Source organism: Rhodamnia argentea, chromosome 9 (genome assembly GCF_020921035.1).
Source record: "Rhodamnia argentea isolate NSW1041297 chromosome 9, ASM2092103v1, whole genome shotgun sequence".
NCBI lineage: Eukaryota > Viridiplantae > Streptophyta > Magnoliopsida > Myrtales > Myrtaceae > Rhodamnia > Rhodamnia argentea.
Window position 1 is genome coordinate 5,111,774 of NC_063158.1, and position 21,723 is coordinate 5,133,496.

General features: G+C 39.4%; 3 protein-coding genes across 3 annotated transcripts; 1 reads left to right on the forward strand and 2 right to left on the reverse strand.

Moving 5' to 3' along the window:
* The first annotated feature begins 1,558 nt into the window (after positions 1 to 1,558).
* LOC115736961 (acetylornithine deacetylase) lies at positions 1,559 to 5,464 on the forward strand. Its single transcript, XM_030668878.2, has 10 exons — positions 1,559 to 1,999; positions 2,810 to 3,054; positions 3,294 to 3,402; positions 3,886 to 4,024; positions 4,102 to 4,159; positions 4,244 to 4,261; positions 4,392 to 4,514; positions 4,628 to 4,781; positions 4,895 to 4,928; positions 5,108 to 5,464. Exons 1-10 carry the CDS (start codon positions 1,667 to 1,669, stop codon positions 5,209 to 5,211), a joined length of 1,317 nt encoding a protein of 438 aa, XP_030524738.1. The 5' UTR covers positions 1,559 to 1,666; the 3' UTR covers positions 5,212 to 5,464.
* A 122-nt stretch (positions 5,465 to 5,586) lies between these two features.
* On the reverse strand, positions 5,587 to 8,772 carry LOC115736963. The gene is made up of 9 exons (XM_030668879.2): positions 8,272 to 8,772; positions 7,641 to 7,792; positions 7,325 to 7,420; positions 7,140 to 7,202; positions 6,786 to 6,854; positions 6,606 to 6,708; positions 6,447 to 6,518; positions 5,994 to 6,082; positions 5,587 to 5,901 (listed from the first exon to the last, which is right to left on the reverse strand). Exons 1-9 carry the CDS (start codon positions 8,603 to 8,605, stop codon positions 5,758 to 5,760), a joined length of 1,122 nt encoding a protein of 373 aa, XP_030524739.1. The 5' UTR covers positions 8,606 to 8,772; the 3' UTR covers positions 5,587 to 5,757.
* A 10,317-nt stretch (positions 8,773 to 19,089) lies between these two features.
* On the reverse strand, positions 19,090 to 20,913 carry LOC125316634. The gene is made up of 3 exons (XM_048285468.1): positions 20,821 to 20,913; positions 19,482 to 19,688; positions 19,090 to 19,380 (listed from the first exon to the last, which is right to left on the reverse strand). The coding sequence occupies exons 1-3, from the start codon at positions 20,911 to 20,913 to the stop codon at positions 19,090 to 19,092; spliced, it is 591 nt and encodes a 196-aa protein (XP_048141425.1).
* Between the last annotated feature and the right edge of the window lie 810 nt (positions 20,914 to 21,723).

A 21,723-nucleotide genomic window follows, 5' to 3' on the forward strand; every position in this document is an offset into this window, starting at 1 on the left:
CACATTTAGTAATAGGCACGTAACTTGGCCCCGTCTAATTTTTTCCGACGTCCAAAAGCTATTGGGATGGGTCGATACATTTCGACCGACTCCGAGGGGGCTGTTTGAGACAAACGACAATACTTGGGGGAACTTTGAGAATTTGAGACTACTGGAGGAGGGGGATATGGAAACTTTCTTTTGCCCCTCGTAAGAAATAATCTCCATAAGGCCAACTTCGTCGAACTCGGATACGGGCCTTTTCGGATGAGATTGGGCTATGTGCTTTATGGGCTGGCCCAATCTATTGGATCATCGTTTCTTTTTCTTGGTTGAGCCCCGCCCCTTTTAGGGTACCATAGGCCCTCTGATTGACTTTGCCTTTCTAACATGACAAATGACTAGAGAAATGCTCTAATAGCATGGTTCTTTCTATTTTCAAAAAACTTTGTTCTATCCACGACATTCCTCTCTAAAATTTATGCATAATCAATACAAAGTTTGCCCAAAAAAACTTTTTGTAAAGATGAGTTATGCTGTCGGGAAGATTAACCTTGTTAAATTGAATAGCATGGTTCTTTCTAATTTCAAAAAACTTCGTTCTATCCACGACATTCCTCTCTAAAATTTATGCATAATCAATACAAATTTCCCCAAAAAAACTTTTCGTAAAAATGAGTTATACTGTTGGGAAGATTAACCCTGTTAAATTGAATGCAACTGGACAAATGACTGAAGAAGCTCTCTAATAGCATGGTTCCTCCTATTTTTGAGGAATTTCATTCTTTCCATGACATTCTTCTCTAAAAGTCATGCATAATAAAAAAAACATTCGCAAAAAACAATTGTCGAAAAGATGAGTTACACTATTGGGAAGATTGGCTCTCCCAAAAAGAATCCAGCAAAACAAATGAGTCGGGGGCATCATTAGGTATTGAATCGAGGGTCACCATGTCAACTCATTCGATGCTTTGTGATCTTTAGGATCGATTCTTTATTTTTGTGGCCGAATTGAATATATTCTCGCTCCTTTTGCATGAATGTTAGGAATGTAAAATTCGACAATTTGATTGGAGAGAATTTTATCATATCGATATATAACTTGTTCTTTGATCTACGCTAGTTCGTAAAATAAATTATTCATTTCATTTCGGAATGGAATATGAAAGGTAGATGACTTTACAAGCAAAATCGTTCATTTATCTGCACGAAACATTTCCTTAACGCCTAGGAAACAGCTGACAAGAAACACTTCTTGAATAGAAAATACGAGGGATAAGTATAACATGAGTAACATAACTTGTGTACGACATTCACTTGAGTGCCATAACTTATTGTTCACTTGAGTACTATAGCAACTTTTCCGGCATGTCGGGTCGGCTTTTCGATGAGGCATGTCAACTTTCCGATTGCCGCGTCAGCATGGCACTTAAGTGAATGATTTTTGAAAGTTATGACATTTAAATAAATATTTTAAAAGTTAAGACACTCAAATGAATGCCGTACAAAAATCATTGCGTACTTCTCCCGAAAATACGAAGTCATAGTAGGAAAAAAGAGAATCACTTCACGTTCACGCTTCCTCCTCCTCCTCCTCCTCCTTCATATACCATCCTCAAAGGTTTCAGCTTCTTCGGCGCCACCTCTGTGTCTCTGTCTTCTCTCTCTCTCTCTCTCTCTCTCCATCATGGATTCTTCCTCCGACGTGAAGGCAACGCTGGGCGATCTCGACAGGGGATCGTTTACGACCCTCCTCTCGAAGCTCATCGGAGAGGCCCGATACGTCCAGAACAACCCTCCCGATTTGATTCCCCAGGAGGACAGGATCGTCAAGCACGTCCTGGACTCCCTCCTTCCCCTCAGCACCTCCACTGGCGGCGGTCCCCTCGTGGTGAACCACGTCACCTACCACACCAACAGGGGCAACCTCATCGTGGAGTACCCGGGGACTGTGCCCGGGAAGATCTTGTCCTTCGTTGGGATGCATATGGATGTTGTCACGGCTGATCCTAGTGACTGGGTAATGATTCTGAATTTTTACATAGAAATCTCTAGGCCTTTTTTTTTTTTTTTTGGGAAATTGTGTTTTTGGCAGTTGAGCAATTCAATGCGTTGTTTAAGTTCTTTGAACTGGGTTGGGTCGTATATCTTTCCGGGGTTTGATCAAAATTCGATCTTTCTTTGAAATGGACATGGGTGCTGCCCAATCCATCCTGGTGACTCGGTATGATATTGAGCTTAAGTTTCGAGTCTTTAGACTATTGAACAATTTAGGTCGTTTTTGAGTGTTACTGTTGGGTTTTGGCAGAATGTACTGAGGGATTTGATCAGAATTGGACTGACGGCGAGGTTTTAGATTCATTGGTACTTGGCAATTGGAATTTTTACGCATTATCTGTCTGTGAGCAAGTACTTGTTAGTAGTTTGCTTCCTTTTTTTTTTTTTTTTTGGGGGGGGGGACTATACTAGTTAGTTGCTTCTGTCCAGCTGATCTTTCCTTTCCTTTACGATTGTTAGAATTGTGTGCCGTTCCTAATGATTTCATTTGGAATCATATGAATTAGTTAGAGCAGGTTCCCTTTGGGAAACACAATGCTTGTATTGCTTATTGTTATTATTATGTTGTTTTTGGTAAGAGTATTGCTTCTTTTACTTTGCACTCTTGAGCTTGTTGGTTCGGTTGAAGCAGAACATACTTGAGCAAATTAGTGGTCCCATGTAGTATATGAGCTGATTGGTAGCTTTTGAGTGATTGACATCAGCTCTTTTATTATGGAAAGTGTGTGGATTTTCTATAACTTAATAATGGCACTAATGACCATCTGTTCAGGAGTTTGATCCTTTCTCATTGGGCATTGATGGGGATAAACTCCGTGGTCGTGGAACGACGGATTGTTTGGGACACGTTGCCCTGGTAACTGAACTTATGAAGAGGTTGGGGGAAACTAAGCCCAAACTGAAGTCAACCGTAGTTGCTGTTTTCATTGCTAGCGAAGAAAATTCTTCCATTCCAGGCGTGGGTGTGGATGCTCTCGTGAAAGATGGATTGCTTGATAAGCTGAAGGAAGGCCCTTTGTAAGTATTCTCACACAATTTGACTGGACCTTACCTTTGTAAGTATTTCTGCTAAGTGTGGATTCAGTACGAGGTCTGCAGAGAAATCTTTACAGCTCTAAAAGAAAGATAATTTTTGCATGAGCAATCTATGAATCATCTATCCGACTGTTCTGATATACGTGCGAGCCATAAGGTATTATTGCTCATGTTCATTTGAAATTTGTGAAATTGGAGCCAGTTCCTTGACTTCTTTGCAGATTTTGGATTGACACTGCTGATAAACAACCTTGCATTGGTACTGGTGGTATGATTCCTTGGAAACTGAAAGCTACGGGAAAGCTTTTCCACAGTGGTTTAGCACATAAGGTATGAAGTTAAAATTCCCTGCATATAACTGGGGATTTCTGGACCTATCTTAGTTGAATAGATCATTATATTGAGACCCTGGAAAAGAATTTTCTGTTTCGTCCCAATGACCTTATGAAAATTTGCTTGAGGTTTACATTGTTCATAGTTTTGAGGTTCTACTTTTTGGGTAGACGAGATTTACACTATACTCTGCACTCTGCAGCTTCTGCTTTCTGTGCTTGTTCTTCCAGAAGATACTTGGTCAACACAATTCACTGCTGCACTATAGTCTATGTGATGGTTCAATTGTTATTCTTCTCATAGTGGATTACTAGTAGATTCAACCAACAGGATGTTTAGCAGTATGGATGATGACTCCAAAGAAAAGGACACTAGCTAATGGCTACAATAAGAGATAGAGAGGTTTCTCTGGTAGATAAATTATTGCTGGATAGTAGAGCTTGAAAAATGGATGTGTTTTTGTCCTTCCGGAAATTACAGGCTATAAATCCTCTGGAGCTGGCCATGGAGGCACTGAAAGAGATTCAGACAAGGTTTTACAATGATTTTCCTCCACATGCCAAGGAGCAGGTCTATGGATTTGCTACTCCGTCAACAATGAAACCAACCCAGTGGTCTTGTAAGTTACAACAGTGCAAGTTTCGATTTTCGGTAAAACTAGAATTTGCAGCTAAATCATATTTTCCTGCACTGCAGATCCTGGGGGCGGAATCAATCAAATTCCAGCTGAGTGCACGATTTCTGGAGATGTCAGGTTTGGAAAGCAGCATAGAACTTCTTTAATGCATATGCTTGATGGTTTTTATGCTTAATGGCCTTGTACAATATCTGTTTGCAGATTGACACCATTCTACAAGTAAGCTGCTGTAACTCAAGTTCTTAATCTCCCCCTTAAAATCTCTAGCATTATGTCTCTAGAATGTTTTTTTTTTTGTAACCTCAACCAAAGGTACTTGTAGATGAAGTCTGACTGATATACAATATAGTGTAACAGATGTTATGAAGAAGCTGCAGGAATATGTCGATGACATAAATGGTAACATAGAGAAATTAGATTCACGGGGTCCAGTGTCAAAGTATGTCTTACCTGATGAGAATCTGAGGGGAAGGTCTCTCTCTCTCTCTCTCTCTCTCTCTCTAATGCACGCAAGCACAGTGTTCCCGTACTTCTGACAGTTTTTGTGCGTGCTTAAAGTTTGTGTGATGGTTCCATCTTTTGCAGCCTTAGTATAAGTTTCAATGAGCCAAGTTCTGGGGTTGCTTGTGATCTTAATTCACATGGCTATCATGTATTATGCAAAGCAACCGAAGAGGTTGTGGGCCATGTGAAGCCTTACTCAATTACCGGAACCCTGCCTCTCATCAGGGAACTGCAGGTAACTACTTTTTCTCTTCTTATGGTCCCATTAAATTCTCATACTCTTGGACCAAAAAAAAAATTAATTCTCGTACTCCTTTTAGTTCTTAACTAGATGTTGTCATGTTGTAGGATGAAGGCTTTGACGTTCAAACTGCAGGATATGGTATGATATTTATGAGTCAGCATTAATTGAGATTTTTAGCTTTCTGTTGGCCAAAATTCTTGATACTAGTTAAGATATGACCTTCTGGTACTTTCTTTTGAGTTGTTTACTTAACTTCCCTTTGGCAAGATGATAGTCTATCATAAGAGCTGATTATTTGCTTCTGCTTGTCAACACAGGCCTAATGGCAACATACCATGCGAAGAACGAGTATTGCCTCTTTTCTGATATGAGCCAAGGCTACCGTGTGTTTGTCAGCGTCATCTGCCAATTAGAAGATTGACTCTTGACATGAAGACGTAAAAAGATCATACCGTCAGATTATTGCCTACAAGAATTTAGTCCAATAACAACAAAAATTCCCAAGAGGTTTTTTTTTTTTCTTTTCTTTTGATAGGTAAATTTGAACACAGAGTTTGTCAATCCATATGGAGAGCTGTTGAACAAGGTTTTGCTTCCCTATATTGCTTATGCACCATCAGTTTCGCTAGAATGAACTTGGGAATTATAAGATTATGTCGCATAATATTGTGTCCTGCAATCTCTCACTTTTTTCTTTCAGTTGGGACAATCATTGCAGTCACTGATCATAACACACTCTTGAAACTAAAGCATGCTATTGTGTCTGGCAACCAGCAGCCTACCAAAGTAATTCCTAAAAAGAGGCCTCTTATGATATCATGTGTATGGCTTTGAATTTCTCTAACATATTGTTGATGTATAAGGTAATTCCACTAAAATTACATCTGCCGCTATACTGGACAATAGTCAACTCTATGTAATGTACAAGTTCCCTGCACGCGGAGCTACATTTATGCAGATTCGGTGTTCATTTCGAATTGTTTCCCTCTCTAAGCTGCTGGATTCGTTGGCGTAGTCTTCTCCGGTGGTCATGAATCTTCCAAAGGCCATGTCCGAGTATTACCGCAGAATAAATCCCATGTGTTATCATGGGTGCAAGGATGTTGTTTGTCTGTCATATGGGCATCAAGATTTAAACTCAAGTCTTTAAGTCTCATCTGTTGCATGTGAAATAAGTAGTTCTGTAAGCAAACAGCAAGTTACCTGAATCCACTCAAACCCAAGGTAGAGAGCTAGAAGTCCTTCAAGAAGAGGAGAGTAGATTTTCTTCATTTGCCTCCTTTCATACCAGGCTGTCACATAATGAAAGATGAATCAACAAGAAGGCTGGGTAATGACTGTCAGTAGCCATCTAGGAAAGGTTACAACTTTTGCTTTCCCAGAAGATCAGAATACAGCAGTCATGTCTTGATTTGCGACAGATAAGTAATAACCACAGAAGAACAGAGATCAGGATGTAATCAGTGTTTATAAGCAAGGTGAGGTCCTATCAGAATAGTGTGACAAGTATATCACAACGGAGTCATGTTGTCTATTGCTACTTCATAATATGTTTCGGTCTCTGGACTATCATACTATTATACACCGGTAAGGGCATGTTTGTAATCGAAATAAACACAGCAAAGTACATCCAAGATATGATATATAAGTAGGCACCTGCAAAGAGTTTCTTCAGATTATCACGACCCGAGCGAGATTGCAAAACTGGAGCAACTACGTATGTGGGATCTACAGAAGCACAAGAATGTTTGTCAGCGTTTCAACCAAACAAAAGAAGCAAGACGAGTTTGCTAGGACTCAGACACTAATACATACCTTTTGGGGAGGCAGCCACATAGTACAGAGAACCTGTTAGCGCAGCCGTAATAACCGCTGCAAATGCCTGGGCAAAAGGGACAAAAGGTGGTAGCACTCCAGTCTGCATAAAAAGAGATGGAAATGAGTTCCGGTGTTGTCTGCAGAAAGATGGGAAACAGTTGAGGACGAAATGCATACCAGAGAAGCGATCCCTTTAGCGTTGGTGACCAAATCTGTGCCCCTAAAGAACATATCGGCGAGTGCTCCCTGTAACATGAAACAGAAATTCGATGACAACATACGTGCATGTGATAAGGATATCATGGATTACACCAATGAAGATTTCATGGTTGCAATAAGAGAATCAGCCGCCTCTTCTTCGTCGAAGAATACTCACCATGTTCTCTCTGTTTCATCAATACTAATCTTATATTGCATAGCAGAAGGTCCAAGACAACGAGAAACTCCAATACAAAATATATTGATAGAAAGAGCTACAGAACATCCAATTAAATCCGTAAGTCTAAATGACGTTTTCCCATATGAACATACCTGAATGGCAGCTCTGTAGAAAAGCTCCTCCCCAACTGAGCTCGCAGCAACAATTAGTATGAACTAAAATCAAGAATTCAAGATGCATAAGACTAAAAAAGTTCCTTTACTTCAAAAGTTAACCAAGTTTGAAAGAAGGAAAAAAAAACACCAGACAAAGCAGGTACAAGACAAGATGACTTTACCTGCCACGGCGACATCCCATAAAAGAAGCTCCAGAGCTCTTCATCTTCCACGTCCCTTATAGCCCGAGCATGAGGTGACAACTTCACTACCTCGTCCTGGAAGAACAATTACCTTGTGAAGAGAAGTCCCCAAACTCAAAGCATGCATCTAAAGCCAGCATTAGCCAATGAAAACTAAAGCTTCGAAATTCCCATAGTTCCACCTCATGCACAAAATCTGAAATCTATAGGGGCCGCAGAGAAGGCCCGACCGAGAAAATCTAATTCATCTAAAACATGAATTGATACTATTCATCACTAGAGCAGATGCACGTACATCTAGTATGAACAGAAGAGCCATGATCGGAGGGGCAGCGTATCCGAGCCCTTCGAGGATCACGTCCAGTGAAGGATGGAACCCTCCCATGCAATCTATCCCGGTAAATGAGCAAATAAACCGCCCGGCTAACGCCATTGCGCCGTATATACCTGAGACAGCAAATTCACATGGGAACATCAAGAAAGGAGGAAAAAGACAAGAACCATCATCAAAAAGCGCCTTTGAGTCTTCACTCAGCATCCTTGCAAAAACAAAACCAATCATTCATACAGAACACAGATGCTTTCCTTAAGTAGTTCAAAAAGTTGAGGGCACAGAGAGAATTGCAAAATTCCCCGTGCAGAAATGGGAGAAAAACACTCCAGAGGTTTTGGCAACTGGACACCAACTCTGGAGACCACCTTTCCACGAATGAGACACGACCTGAGTTGACTTTCTGATTTCTACGATTCGGCTACTTCTAGTAAGACCCAAGTCCCAAATTTCTCAACTACAAGTCTTGCAAATCTTCACGGTTCATCATCGAGCACCAAATTAGCTAACGGTAAAAGGTATGTGATAAACAAGAGTGACAGGGACAAAGACAATTGCAGAGAAAAAGGATAACAAGGGAAGCAACTGAACGGACCGATTCCGTAACTGAGCCGTACAACAGCACCGATCTTCTCCCAAATTGGGAATTCCGAATCGCTGAAGCTGCGGTCAAATGTGGTCACCTCCATGGCAGGACCCGCGAAATGTCCTCCTCCTGCGTCATCTCTCTCCCTGTTCGCGTCGATCCCGTCACTGGTCCTCTCGGCGGAGGACTTGACGCACCGTACCTGAGGTTGAGGCCTGGCTTCGCTGAAGCTCGCCCGCCTCCTCCTCCCGCCACGATCGTAGAGCTTCGAAGCTCTGCTGGAGGAGGACGCGAGCGAAGCTGCCGAAGTGCTCGGGGACAGAGAAGGAAGAGACAGCTCCATCTCCGGCGGCTACGCGCGGCTCGTCAAGCCCTCCGTTTCGGGTCGTGGCCGTCTTTTCGGGGCTCCGAATCGGAGTGCATAACTCGCTCGCTCGCTCGCTGGCTCTTCTCTGAGGTGGGATTGTCCGTTCGTTTTTCTTGGTGTCCGGATTTTTGAGAGCGAGAGGGAGAGGAGAGAGAAGGGTCGTTGAGGGGTTTTGGGCCGTTGGATTCTGCAATAGAAAAACGGACGGTGGAGAGAGCGGAGAGATATGTTGTGGGACCCGCAAAGTGGTTTTTCTCTTTTTGGAGGGGTTCGATTGATCTGTGGGCTTTGGGATTGAATATGTGATTATTGATACTTGATAGGACATGGATATCCGTGTGACCAATGATGTATTGACACGAGGGGAGAATCTGAGCTTGAAGCAGCTGCCCACGTGGAATTTGAAAGCTTCATACGTTTTTATATTTTTTTTGAAAAATAATATCCACACGACAAGTGACAATTGGCAACCTTTTCGACTTGGGTTGTCTGATTTTGTTTTTCCTTTTTTGGTTCAGCGTAGGTACGGCTGGGCTGGGCTGGGCACCGAGGCCAAACTGGTCTTACCAAGCCGGTTTTAGACCGGTATTTTTTTTTTTTTTTTGGTCTAAGGTTTCATTTCAGACCTGTTCATATGTACACTAATTTGATTCCCGTGAATAAAATTTGTAAATCGATTTTGATGCATTCGATTTCCTCTTGGAGGGAACCAGCGTTGGAAGGCTTGATACATGTATACCGGCCTTACCAAGTTGGTTTTCAAGCCGACTCACACATGGAGTCTAATTCGATTTTCGAGAACAAAATTTAGAAACTAATCTTTGATCCATTTGGTTCTCTATTTTGGATCTTGAACCGATCAATTCTGCTTGGAGGTAACCAGCATATATGTGTAGTGTCAAACGTATGAATTAAAATAGACTTGCAACAAAAACATACATACAACACGCGAGGTAGCAAGTACTTGTTGCATCAACTTGGGTATAACATATTAAATTGCTCATTAGAGGTCAATCATATCATCACACTCCTTTTGTGTGTGTGTGTGTTTTACAATCATGCAACAATTATTTAAGGGTTTTGCCTCATTTTCTTTACAAAAAAAGTCAATCTATACGCTTTTAAAGATCTTGGACTTTGAAGTTTGAATATCCTCGCCTGTTTGGATCAGGATCTCATCAAAACTTCCTTAGTCAACAAAATTTGATGATCCAATGTTGAGTATTCGTCATTATCGATCGGTCGATAGTATCACCTTCCTTAGTCTTCCTTCATAAGACAATCACTAACATCATTTTATACATTTCGGATAATGACATAAATGGTCCCTGAATTTTTGTTCAATGTGCAATGTGGCCATTAAACTTTTAATTTGACCAATATAGCCTTTTAACTTTTAGAACATGTTCAACTTAGTCCTTGAATTATATAAAGATATTCAATATAATCTTCCCATTAATTCAAATTCAGGGAAAACTTTGAACATATTCTAAAGTTCGGCGACCATATTAAACAAGTTAAAAGTCCAAAGGCTACATTGCACATTGGGTTAAAATTCAGAGACTAAATTAATTAAATTAAAAGTTTAGAAACCATATTACACATTGAGCTAAAGCTCATAAACCATTTGTGTCATTCCTATTCATTTTGTTCTTGTACCTGGTGGTCAAGTGCCAAAATGAATATTCCTATCCTTGAAGCAAAGCTTCAATAACCACCTGTATAAAGGGCCCAATTCAAAGGAAAAACAAGAAGGCAGCATGGGTAATATCGCTTCTCATCAATTTGGTACCCTACGGTAATCTAATTAAATATATTCTCGGCTGAAACAAAACCATTCATCAATATCTACGATCATATAGATTAGTCTAATGATGTTGATAATGCATTTAGGCAAACTTGATTCATGATCGCCGTTAATTACCGATTACTTGCCTTGATGTTGTTACTCTCTATGACGTACATATAGGGCAATCAAAATAAGTCACAAACCCAAATTCTAACGCAACATTTATTTAAAGGGATAATAACACAAATGACCCCCGAGCTTTGATCTAATGTGCAATGTGGTCCATGAACTTTTAATTTGATCAATGTGGTCCATGAACTTTAGCCCGATGTGCAATGTGGTCTTTGAACTTTTAATTTGACCAATATGGTCCCTGGACTTTTAAAACATGTTTAACTTAATCTCTCAATTATAGAAAGATGTTCAACGTAATCCTCCCATTAATTCAAGTTCAAGGACGACTTTGAACATTTTCTTATAGTTTATGGATGTTTCAAAAAGTTCAGAGACCACATTAAATAAATTGAAAGTTCGGGAATCAATTTGCACATTAGGCTTAAGTTTGGGGACCATATCGGTCAAATTGGAAGTTCAGGGATTATATTGCACATTGGGTCAAAGTTCAATGATCATTTGTGTCATTTTCCCTTATTTAACAGAACCACCTCAAACTTACAAGTACCAGTCATAATGGATTTTAAATTAAAAGTTATAAAACAGATAGGTCTTAGTAGGTCTATGCAAATTTCATATATCCAAGTTTGGCTTTTCATGAAGTGCTACTCCTATTCAAGATGCTCCCCAAAAAGCGAAGGGGTCATTAATTTGGGAATATTTGGGTAAAATAATTTAAATTATCTATATTCTAACCGAAATATATCTTCATTCGGTTACATGATAATCAATCACCTTCATTCGTGGCATTGAGCAAGTTAATTAAACGAAAGTGCCTCGCACATTCAAACCGGCAAAAGATTTGATAGCCCATGAAATGATGATGAAACTCACAACTAGCACTTAATTACATCTGTCCATGGTACAGTTGATTAAGAATTAATGTAGAATTATAAATTGGAATATGGAGACAAAATGAAAGTCAATTGGCTAAAAAAAAAAAAACCAAAGCCTGAACCCATTTTATGATTTATGTGTGGGCTGGGCCGGACTTATACCACCACCTTCATGCCACCGTTTATAACCCGACCCCCCGAGCCCTCTCACTAATTTGACAAGCCGTTCCGTAGAGCCGCCCACTCTTCAAAGGCCACAATTTAAGGAGAAAATTTGTTGAAAATGGATTTCGAGTTGGGTACGAGTCGCTAAATTTGCAATGGATGCAAATGGATCAAAACGGATTAAAAGCATGAATTTGGGCTGGACCACTGATCAAATCCAACCCGATTCACCAATTTGACGGATCTACGTAGGTATTTTTTTTATTTATCATGTGTTGAAAATTTACTTCCCACTGAAGCTGCTAATTCAAATAACATCGTATGATATCTCGAAAAAGGAAAGAATAGAAGAAGCCATTATTTTGCTCTAATATTAGATACTCATGGTTACTAGTGAAATCAGATTGGCCATGCAGATATGATAATGTCTTGCCAAGTTTGATTTCGTGCACGAGCGCACGCACAAGGGCGTGTTTAGGCAAACTCAAGTAAGCTGATTATCGATGAGCAGTGACCAACTTTGTAAAGTAAAATCGAGCTTAAGAGCGGTTATTCGAGTCAATGTAGTTTTCCAAAATATGCTTTTTAGAGGATTACGAATGAATCCCCCATCTTGGTCGATCATACTTTAAAACCCCAGACAAGAACCAATACAACTTCTAGGTTCTCATTCTGAAACGTCTTCAAAATGAGACAATATGGGCAATGCACTTTCAAAATGCAGTCCGCTTATCAATGTGCTACTTTCGTTTACTTTTCACCATTTACTTTTTACTCGTTGACTTGTCAAATAGGTGGGTCGAGTCGAGAATGGTCCTATTCAAATTGACCCAGCTCCATACAAAATTGATATATTAACTCGTATCCGACCCGACTTATGTGGTTAAAACACTTTCATATTTATTAATCCGATTTAGGAAAAATTCATATTCAGATTAAGGAGAGAGCACGGATTGAGTGAGCGCGAAATCAAGTGGGGGAGAGAGAGGGAGAGAGCGACATGAGAGTCATAGAAACGAGTTGAGTTTAAGTAAGTTGTGAACCCATTTGACATCTATATTTTTTAACTTAACCGTTCTAAACCCACCCATCTATTGAATATTTACTAATCCAATATAGCAACTCGGCAAATAAAAAATGGGTCATAAATGGATATACGGTCCATTTTTGTTGACACGCAAATGTCGATGACCTCGATTAGACTTTTAGTGTATAATAAAATGAGGGATCGATCAGATCCATAAACAAAAGTATTATTTAGCTGGCACAAGGATACTAGGAGCATTTTCATTAAAAGTTTTAACGCCATATAATTGCATTTAAATTTTCCCGGTGGGCGGATGTGTGGTTCTGAGCTTAATTTATCTAGTTTGACAAAGCCTGCGGTGAGAGAAACTTCGGCCAAGGCCACGAACTTTATGAGAGCCGAAGTTTTCACTGGAAAATGCCCAAGTTGAAAAATCTTGGATTTAGAAGATAATTGAGCAATATGGTTATGATATTATCAATTTGACAGGAAAAAAAACATTCTTTTTTGTGAAGATATTGTATATCTCTTAAAATTAGATGTGGCAAAATGGGTCAAGAACTCATATTCTAACCCATATTTAATAGTACGGGGACATAAATGGGTTCCTTAACAAACTTAAGTGGGTCATAAATTGGTCGCTTAATAATTTAATGGGTCTTTAATTAGTTATAAATGGATTAAAAATGGGTTAGCCAGCTATCTTAAGTGTGTCATAATTTTTTTTTATTTGTGTAATTATAAAAATTGTTCACAATGCTTTAATAATGATTTTTTTAATAATTCATAATTTTTTCTAAATTAGATTAAATATGAAAGTGTTTTAGTGCTATGGGTCAGGTCAGATATGAGTCCGGTATGCATCATTAGCTTTGTACTATACGAAAATGGATTAAAATGTGTTAAATGAATCAATATAAGTCGGACCATATTCAACCCGATCTAAACCCGACCCGACCCACCCGTTTGACACCACTACTTAAAATTTAGAATTAAAAAAAAGAAAACCCTAAACTTAACATTATGTAAGGGAGGACTGGAGACACGAACATGAGGTTCAACCACGAGAGAGAGAGGGGAGCTGATATGGAAGAGGGCAGCATACGATCTTGAGGAGAGGACTAAGAAGGGGAGGCCGATTCTTCATCATATATCAAATATTTGCATCCCACCATTATTGTTTTCTTCTTTCTTTTTTCAGGTTTCACTCATTCATGCACATAAAACACGCCAATTGATTCTTCTTTCTTCTTTGTATTTCCCGTTCTGCTGTTGTTTCCTCAGCCAGCCGCCTCCTTGTTGTCCCCAGTAGCGATTTCCATCAACTTCGGTCCTTCCGGTGATTACACCAGTTTAGTGTTAACAAGATCCAAGCTTCACCACCAGTTCACCGAATACACTTGGTGACCCCGGCGAGCTCTCAACGAATTCTTTGAATCCTCGGTGTTGTTCTTGCAGGTTTCCTGGCAAGTGATTACGTAGAGTTCTTGCAAGTTTATCAGTCACTTCTTGCGGGTTTCTTTCTCTAGCGAAACAGCCCGGCAATCCAGCAAGCTTGACGAAAATTCTCAAAGCTATTGTTGCCGTGCCAGCCCCAATTTCCTGCTACATCCGATGATTGCCATAGCACTAGCTCCCTCTGTGGCGACCTCGTAGTCCCACCACTACTTGTTAATCGCGCTTTATTTTAATTTGATATTGTACATAATAGAAATGTCCAGTTAAATAAACTAAAAACAATCAGGCGGCTATATAAAACCATATAAATGCATGAAAATAGAGGCAAGCACAACCCCTAAAGGGATATAGCTTTTTGTAGGGTTCGCTACCTATATAGATACACACATACATAACAAGAACCCCTAATCAACTAATTTCATTTACATATATATATATATATATGTGTGTGTGTGTGTGTGTGTGTGTGTGTGTGTGTGTGTGTGTGTGTGTGTGTCCAGTTAGTTACATCGTTGCTTGTCAAAAGACCGCAACTGGGAAGATTACAAGCATAACCTGTACTCCCGAGTATCCTCTAGCATCATCCTCGTGCTCCAACGCCACTACTATTAGCTGAAGTCACATAAACCTGGCATCCGAAAAGAGGATAACAACTAAAGAATGAGTCGAAGCTTAGCAAGTGGAAATACTAACCTGAATGACTAAATCATCTATTCAATCACGTAATCGAACAACAAATCACAAGCACCAACATCGGAATACATATGATTCAGGTTATAGCAATACTTAATCATAATGTAACTCAATAACCACAAAAGGAAACTAAATGGGCTCCACATGAACTTCAAAACCTTTTAGACGAACGCCTACATAGTCTTAATCACAATCGGTTTCAGCATCCATTGCACTTAGCACTATTAATATACAACATCTCATTGCCCACGTCTTATAACCACCAACCCAAGAAGCTAACTCAGCCGAAAAACCTTGCAAACCTTCCATTAAACCCCCATGCTTTGCGACTATCCACCCAGCCTTGACTCCACCAATAAATTTGCGTCGTACCAACGACGATCCAAGCGATTAGCCATTTACTCTTGACTTCTCATGACCATAAGTATACGGTTCGACGATTAAACCAACACGTAACACAAATTTGTCCAAATAACCCATAGGGATTCTTGGCCGACCACTTCGCCCAATTACCCACAACTACAATTCCACTTGCCTCGTTGACCACCACGACGATCAGCCCTTGAAAGCTCACTACCCATCTCCGTAAGGCGCCAATCTATTAAGAGAATTCGACATGGAAGACCGTTTGCTCGGCCCAGCAAGACCAACCTTTATTCAGTACCACCTCAGCTCATATCGAGTCATTTCACTCAAATCAAAGACTATAGACAATCTACTAGTCATGGTTAGTAATCTACTTGCCGTAGGATCATGGGCTCAAACCATTACTTTCTTCTTGGGGGGTCGCGTGCGAAGAAGAACTGGTAGAGGGGATGAATGATCAACTTTGAGGGGTTGAGCACGGCTAGGGGAGCTCATAGACAGCCGTCGCCGAGTTAGGGAGTCGCCAACATTAGCATGGGAGTGAGAGGAGTTGCTCGGGCGAATTCACCGAAGAAGAAAAGAAGAAGATGAAGTAGAAGAGAGGATGAGGGAGCTGTCCACGGTGAGGGGAGAGGAAAATTGAGGGCTTGAGGCAGTTGGTTTAGGGACTGCTTAAGGCTTTGTGATTTAATTGTGAACCAACTTTGCATCGGGACTGGTTTTACCCAAAACTATCACTTAATCAAATACCAACGGTCTGCCTAAAAATAACGCGCCCCGACTATATCATCATCTCAAATATCCAACCGCTCAAAATACTAATAATCCCCACTTCCACTATTGCCATAATCCAAGTCTAATAATTATTATTCCGCTTGTTAATCTAATTGCGCAAAAATTTAGGCCGTCACACCATCCCCTTGCCACTCCACTTGGCCAAACCTCCTCATTCCTCTGCCGTTTATCACGAAACATCGGTCGCCGAACATCGGTCCCATGAGCTTCAACTTATCACCCGTGATCCACTGTCCATGATTTGGAAGCAAAATCTTTGAATTAGGTAAGTATATGGTCCAAATTTCAATTCAAGATATTATTGCCTAATTTGATGTTATTGCTATCTAACTTGATTATCTTAATATTTTAGGCATATCCAAATTATGAAAATCTCCTAATCCAAAATGTGTGCATGATGCGTGTGCATGATGGACGAATGTCGTTTTGCGTGATGTCAATGGGTAAACGAAAAATACAAGATAAATTACGATCGGAACCAAGGCGTACAGAATTTCAATAACCAAGGATCATGATCGGGACTAATAAAGTTTACCATCAAGGCCTGAATATCACTAGCCATGGATACAAGACTTCGGAATAGAAGAAGCTCACCACCAAGGCCTACAGAATATCACCAACCGATGATACAAATGCTTTTTTGGCCAACCACTAAGGAGTAATCCAACCTCCAAAGATACAGATGCTGGAGTTAGCCATTCTTCAAAGAAATTTGCTTACATAGAGGCAAATCTCATATGTTTTCACACATCAAAATCATCTTTTTTACATTTGAGAATTTGCCTCTATTTTTGGAGGGACTCGGACATAGGAAATAGACAACAATAAAGGACCTAGGGACTAAATGACCATGGAGACTCACCGAACACTAAAGACGTATGAGAACTACCAAAATATTAAAGACATAGGAATTAGAAAATACAATAAAGACCTAGGAACTAGAAAGTACATCAAACACCTAGAGACTAGAACTTTGACTCTCAATTCATTCGTTGTCTTCTTTGATGATCAACACGCCTTTCAGTGCTTATCTCAAAAAAATCAAACCATGAAAGTCATAGAGCCAAGAGTTCTTGAACTTTTGACACTAGAATCAGGCAAATCAAATCTATATGGAGAGTGTTATGACCATTCTCTTGAGCTAGCGCAGAACTGAAACTTCTACTCGTTGTCAAGACGAAATCTCTGTATGCATAAGTCATTCTCTTAAACTTCGACATCTTCAACATGAACTTGTTGACAAGGCCCAATGCTCCCGCATCAGCACAAGATCAATAATTCAATTTGGATTAAGACAGGGTTATGGATTGCACGAAAATCGGCAATTTGATCTTTAAGCATTAAGATTGAGTGGCCGCTTTATTCGTTTCCAATTTTGAGTTGAATGGATATATTCGGTGATTTGATATAAGGGTGAGCATGATTTTTTAGGATAGAATCTAGGTTGTAATGAGCTATGGTCCGGCTAGGAACCACCGGTTCTTGGTTCCCAGTGGAACCGAACCGGAACCGGAACATAGAAATCATTGATTCCTGAAACAAGATGCCCGTGTTGATAACCTGGAGGATGAATGAAGTTAGGGCGGGCTACGTATCTCTCATCAACATAAGAATCAAAGCAACTTAGTACCTCACTTAATGTGACACAACAAACATAATTCAATGTTTTTGAGTCAGCACAGGTGCATCGTGTGCACAGGAGAAATCGATGGGTTCCATGCCTTTCTTTTGATTCTTATAGAAAACGAGTTAACCTTTTCATTTTAGGAAAAGAAAAAAAAATCCCATTTAAATTCGACATAACACCGCAATGCCATTACAAGATTCTTTTCATTGAGCCAAAATAAAAAATAGCCTTTGTCCCTATTTTCTAGGTGGGACAACTCTAAGCAAAGAAATGTAAGCCACGCCGTTGTAATCATTTAACTAAATCAAGAGGTTTCCTTAGTGATTTTCCCCCGAAAAAATAGAGTAAATTCCTTTGTATATATTTTTTTTCCTTGTTTTATTTAATCTGTTCTTTTTTTAGATATGAACCCACTTGATGAGGAGATTGTCATCGAGTTGAAGTGAAATGAATATATGTGGTGAGACTTTTTAATAATTATTTAATTTAGTTAATTGCAATTTTAATTCAAAATTATTATTAGTGATTAACTATGTTGGATTGTTTCCTTTGATTTCGGATGGTTAGAATTTGGAGCAATTTTTCATGGAAGATTGATGATTGACTGCAGTTCTATAATTTAGGCTTTATGTCACGTGTTTTGAACTTGTTATTGTTTAATTTATTTTACGTGTTCATCTTTTATGGATTGTTGCTATTAACAGATGAGAAACTTTCCTTTTTGTCGTTCGTTCACTCTCATTTTGCTCAACTAAAAATGGGAAAAAAAAAAAACAAAGAGAAATTGACAGGTTCTCGGTACATCGAAACCGACCCTAGAGCTTGTGATGAGATAGATATGTAGGGTAGGTTCTAGGTTTCAGGTTTCAAAAAATTAGGAAACTGTTTCGATAAGTAGGTTTCGGGTTCTAGGTGAAACTTGTACGGAACCCGGAACCGCTTACTCCTAATTTCGTGTTTATCTTATTGCTTAATTCTCTTGTTTTATGAAGACCAAAAAAAAAAAAAGGGAAAAAAAGATTGCATTGCATGATTGATTAGGATAGTTTCTAGATAAGATCTCGTGTTTAGCTAATATCTAATGGTTTAGGATCCAAAAAATAATGAGGTATATTTGATTGCATCATTCATGTCACCTGCCACATCATTGCATTCTCTTTGCCATGTTATTATTCATGCTACGTCATTCAATTCCATGTCGTATTTGCCGTGCCATTTAGTGATCACATGTAAGGACCACATAGTTAAGTTGCACGCCATTTTATGATAGTTCATGTTAATTGTCATTAGAATTAGGTCACATAGATAGAATTCTTCCCGTCATGTTGAATTAGTTGCATTTAAACCTAAGTTTATATTATGTGCATTGCATATAGTTTCCTCTTCATTTTAAGATAACTGGCAGAAAACCGAAAAAGTTAACTGATCGATCGAATGCGTTCGAGTTGTTATTTTTCCCTCGGGTATTTCATCCCTGCGAAGGTCGCAACAACTTTGACAGTCTATTTACACCCGAAACAGAGAATGCCCTCATGCTCTGCAGTATCCTCCTGGGCCTCCATAGGAGAAATAATAACCCCATGGATCCGGCCTAAGATGCAGATCCAGCGGACCATAACAACTGGGTGTCACGTCCACCACCACGGGCATCACTTCACGAGGAGGAAAAATCTCTCCACGTGCATTCATCCACCGGACATCTCTGAAATAAGCTGCTTTCCGGTAATCCGCATCCGGCAACACCCCGCTGCCCATGGGCGGGCAATACCCGTCCGCGCTTTCTTGAGCGATCCCTCCCCATGCCGCGGTGAACGTGCTGTCCTGCAAGTTCACGAACAGCTCCTTCGGCTAATAGCCCCCGTTGATCGGCGGGTCATGAAAGCGGACCACCAGCTCCCGCTGTAGCAATCATAAGCACACACCTCCAGGTTCTCGTTTATTGAGATAAGTCGAGTCTGTTGATCATGTAGGAGAACTGAAATCACCTGGGAGACTTCGACTTTGAGTTCATATATGGGTCCACCATGGGTAGAAACTGGTTTAATTGGATAATTGGGAGTTATTATTCTATCCACTTGTACAAAACCTTGGCAGAATGTGTAGCAGCAACCATCGCGCCAACTATTTCCCTGTTACCAATAATGCTCTAGTTCTAAGATAAATCAGGATAATGCTACCTAAACAAGTGAAAAAAGAAACTTGATCTACAAATTTATTGAAGTTTGTAAAAAGTACGAAGAAATACCGTCCAATACGTAAATAGTCGAGTAAGATGATCGCCACCCACATCCGGACTGACCTAATACAACAACATATAATTTCAAGTAAAATTACTAACCATAAGTCGCTACATTTAAATTTAATTGTGTTAAAAGGAAAAGGATAGTGTTTTCAAACTCAGATCATTCACACAAGTGAACATTAAATTGTTGTTGTAGAATTGGAAAAAAAAAGATCGAAAGTTACATTCAGAATATGAAAGATTTATGGAACTACATAGCGAGTATCAACAGGTAATTTTGATCTTTTTCGATTGTACATCATAATTTAAAGAGCACATAAGGGTTTCCATGGAACTTTAAAAAAAAAAAAAAGGGTTGAAATCCTCCTTCAAACTTGATCTGCGTACAATAAAATACAATTACCTGCCAACCGGCTACAACCATGCTGAGTCGATCAAGAGGTCCAGTCGAAATCCATATATTATGTGCACTATACTAATCTCGAGCTACGGTTAAATTGTAGACGGAGATATATGGGCTAGCACCATACTTTCTGATATCATGACGATCGTGTCGTATGGTTGCTCGCTGAAAAATACACATATTATATCAATGATATATGTCTTTGAGAGAGAGAGAGAGTACATGTAGCCCGGAAGGTTCCGAAGGAACATCTTCATTTCCGCCCATATTAGCATAAGGCATCTTAGGAAGGGTCCTTGTCCTTATCAAATCTTCCTTTTTGATTCGTTGGATGGGAACTGTTCCAATCGGACAAGGTTCTCTTGATCAAAATTGCACGTACTTTGTCCTAGAGGAAGTTTTGGAGGAGCCAAGAGGCAAATTGGGTTTTCTGCACATACTTCATCCTAGAGGAAGTTTTGGAGGACCCAAGAGGCAAATTGGGTTTTCTCTATTAAACCAATATACATATTAGGAGAGTCTGTAGTTAGCACATAACAAAAAGTTTCATTTATGCACATCATTCAACAATCAATCCTGCAAGTCAATTATGAACGAAATGTCGAAAAATGTTTACTTGAACTTTATGATTCTTAAATAAATGATGATCCAGCGCCGGTTGTTTGTCGATATCGACACAATCAATAGTGTCTCCTTCCTCAGTCTCCATGCCAGAAAACAAAAACAAAAAAAGTAGACTAAACATTATTACTGGGATATGGCTTAGAAAGACGAAACGTTGCACCGGGTCTCTATCACGTTACCAGGAATGTCAAGTTTAGATTCCAGATGGAGCAGGTTTAAACTTAGGAAGTGCCTTTTTTTTTTTCATTTTGGGCATGCTGTAACCATTACATTTAGGGAAATAAAAGGTTTTGGTAAGTTATTATAAGATTCCATTCACAGCTTACATCCCAGATGGAGCACGTTCAAACTCAGCATGTAACTTTTCCATTTTCGACCTATTTTAATGGTGTTACTTAGGGTGCGTGTATTTCACAGAAAATGAATAATTTAAAATCTATGTTGTACAAAGTAATCGCAGTATTTTTTAAATATTTTTGTAAACGATAAAAATATTTTTCTTTCATTAATTTTTGTAGGTGATACAAAAAAAAATTTTAAAAACATATCCTATATTATTCGTTCTTCTGAATAACAAACGGAGCGTTAGGAAGGATAAACTTTTGCTTGAGTTACTGTAAGATTACAATTTACAACTCTGATTTATTTACCACATTAGACTCCTCCCAAAACCATTATCTACTTTTCCTCTTCGGCCTAATTTTCTTTCAAAGTTTAAACAAAGTAAAAGAAAAGAAAAACAGAACTATGATTCCAACACTAATGCAAGAGTTGTCTTGGCCAACTCAGCTGACCGATTGGGATTTATAGAACCATGAAAAATCATCAAAGACACGTCCATAATTAATTTCAATTAGCTCTAATTTCCATCTAGATACTCTTCAATTCCCTTAAG

Bases quoted from the DNA above. Each gene is read 5' to 3' on its own strand.
- LOC115736963 (XM_030668879.2), bottom strand. From the start codon at position 8,605: ATGGAGCTGTCTCTTCCTTCTCTGTCCCCGAGCACTTCGGCAGCTTCG. The intron at 7,421-7,640 runs GTACGTGCATCT...TTGTTCTTCCAG, and splicing joins CTCTTCTGTTCATACTAGAT to GACGAGGTAGTGAAGTTGTC. The intron at 7,203-7,324 runs GTAAAGTCATCT...TCTTGATTTTAG, and splicing joins ATGGGATGTCGCCGTGGCAG to TTCATACTAATTGTTGCTGC.
- LOC125316634 (XM_048285468.1), bottom strand. From the start codon at position 20,913: ATGGAGACTGAGGAAGGAGACACTATTGATTGTGTCGATATCGACAAA. The intron at 19,689-20,820 runs GTAAACATTTTT...TATTGGTAACAG, and splicing joins TTAAGAATCATAAAGTTCAA to GGAAATAGTTGGCGCGATGG. The intron at 19,381-19,481 runs GTGTGTGCTTAT...GTGAACTTGCAG, and splicing joins CAATAAACGAGAACCTGGAG to GACAGCACGTTCACCGCGGC.
- LOC115736961 (XM_030668878.2), top strand. From the start codon at position 1,667: ATGGATTCTTCCTCCGACGTGAAGGCAACGCTGGGCGATCTCGACAGG. The intron at 2,000-2,809 runs GTAATGATTCTG...CCATCTGTTCAG, and splicing joins CGGCTGATCCTAGTGACTGG to GAGTTTGATCCTTTCTCATT. The intron at 4,025-4,101 runs GTAAGTTACAAC...CCTGCACTGCAG, and splicing joins GAAACCAACCCAGTGGTCTT to ATCCTGGGGGCGGAATCAAT.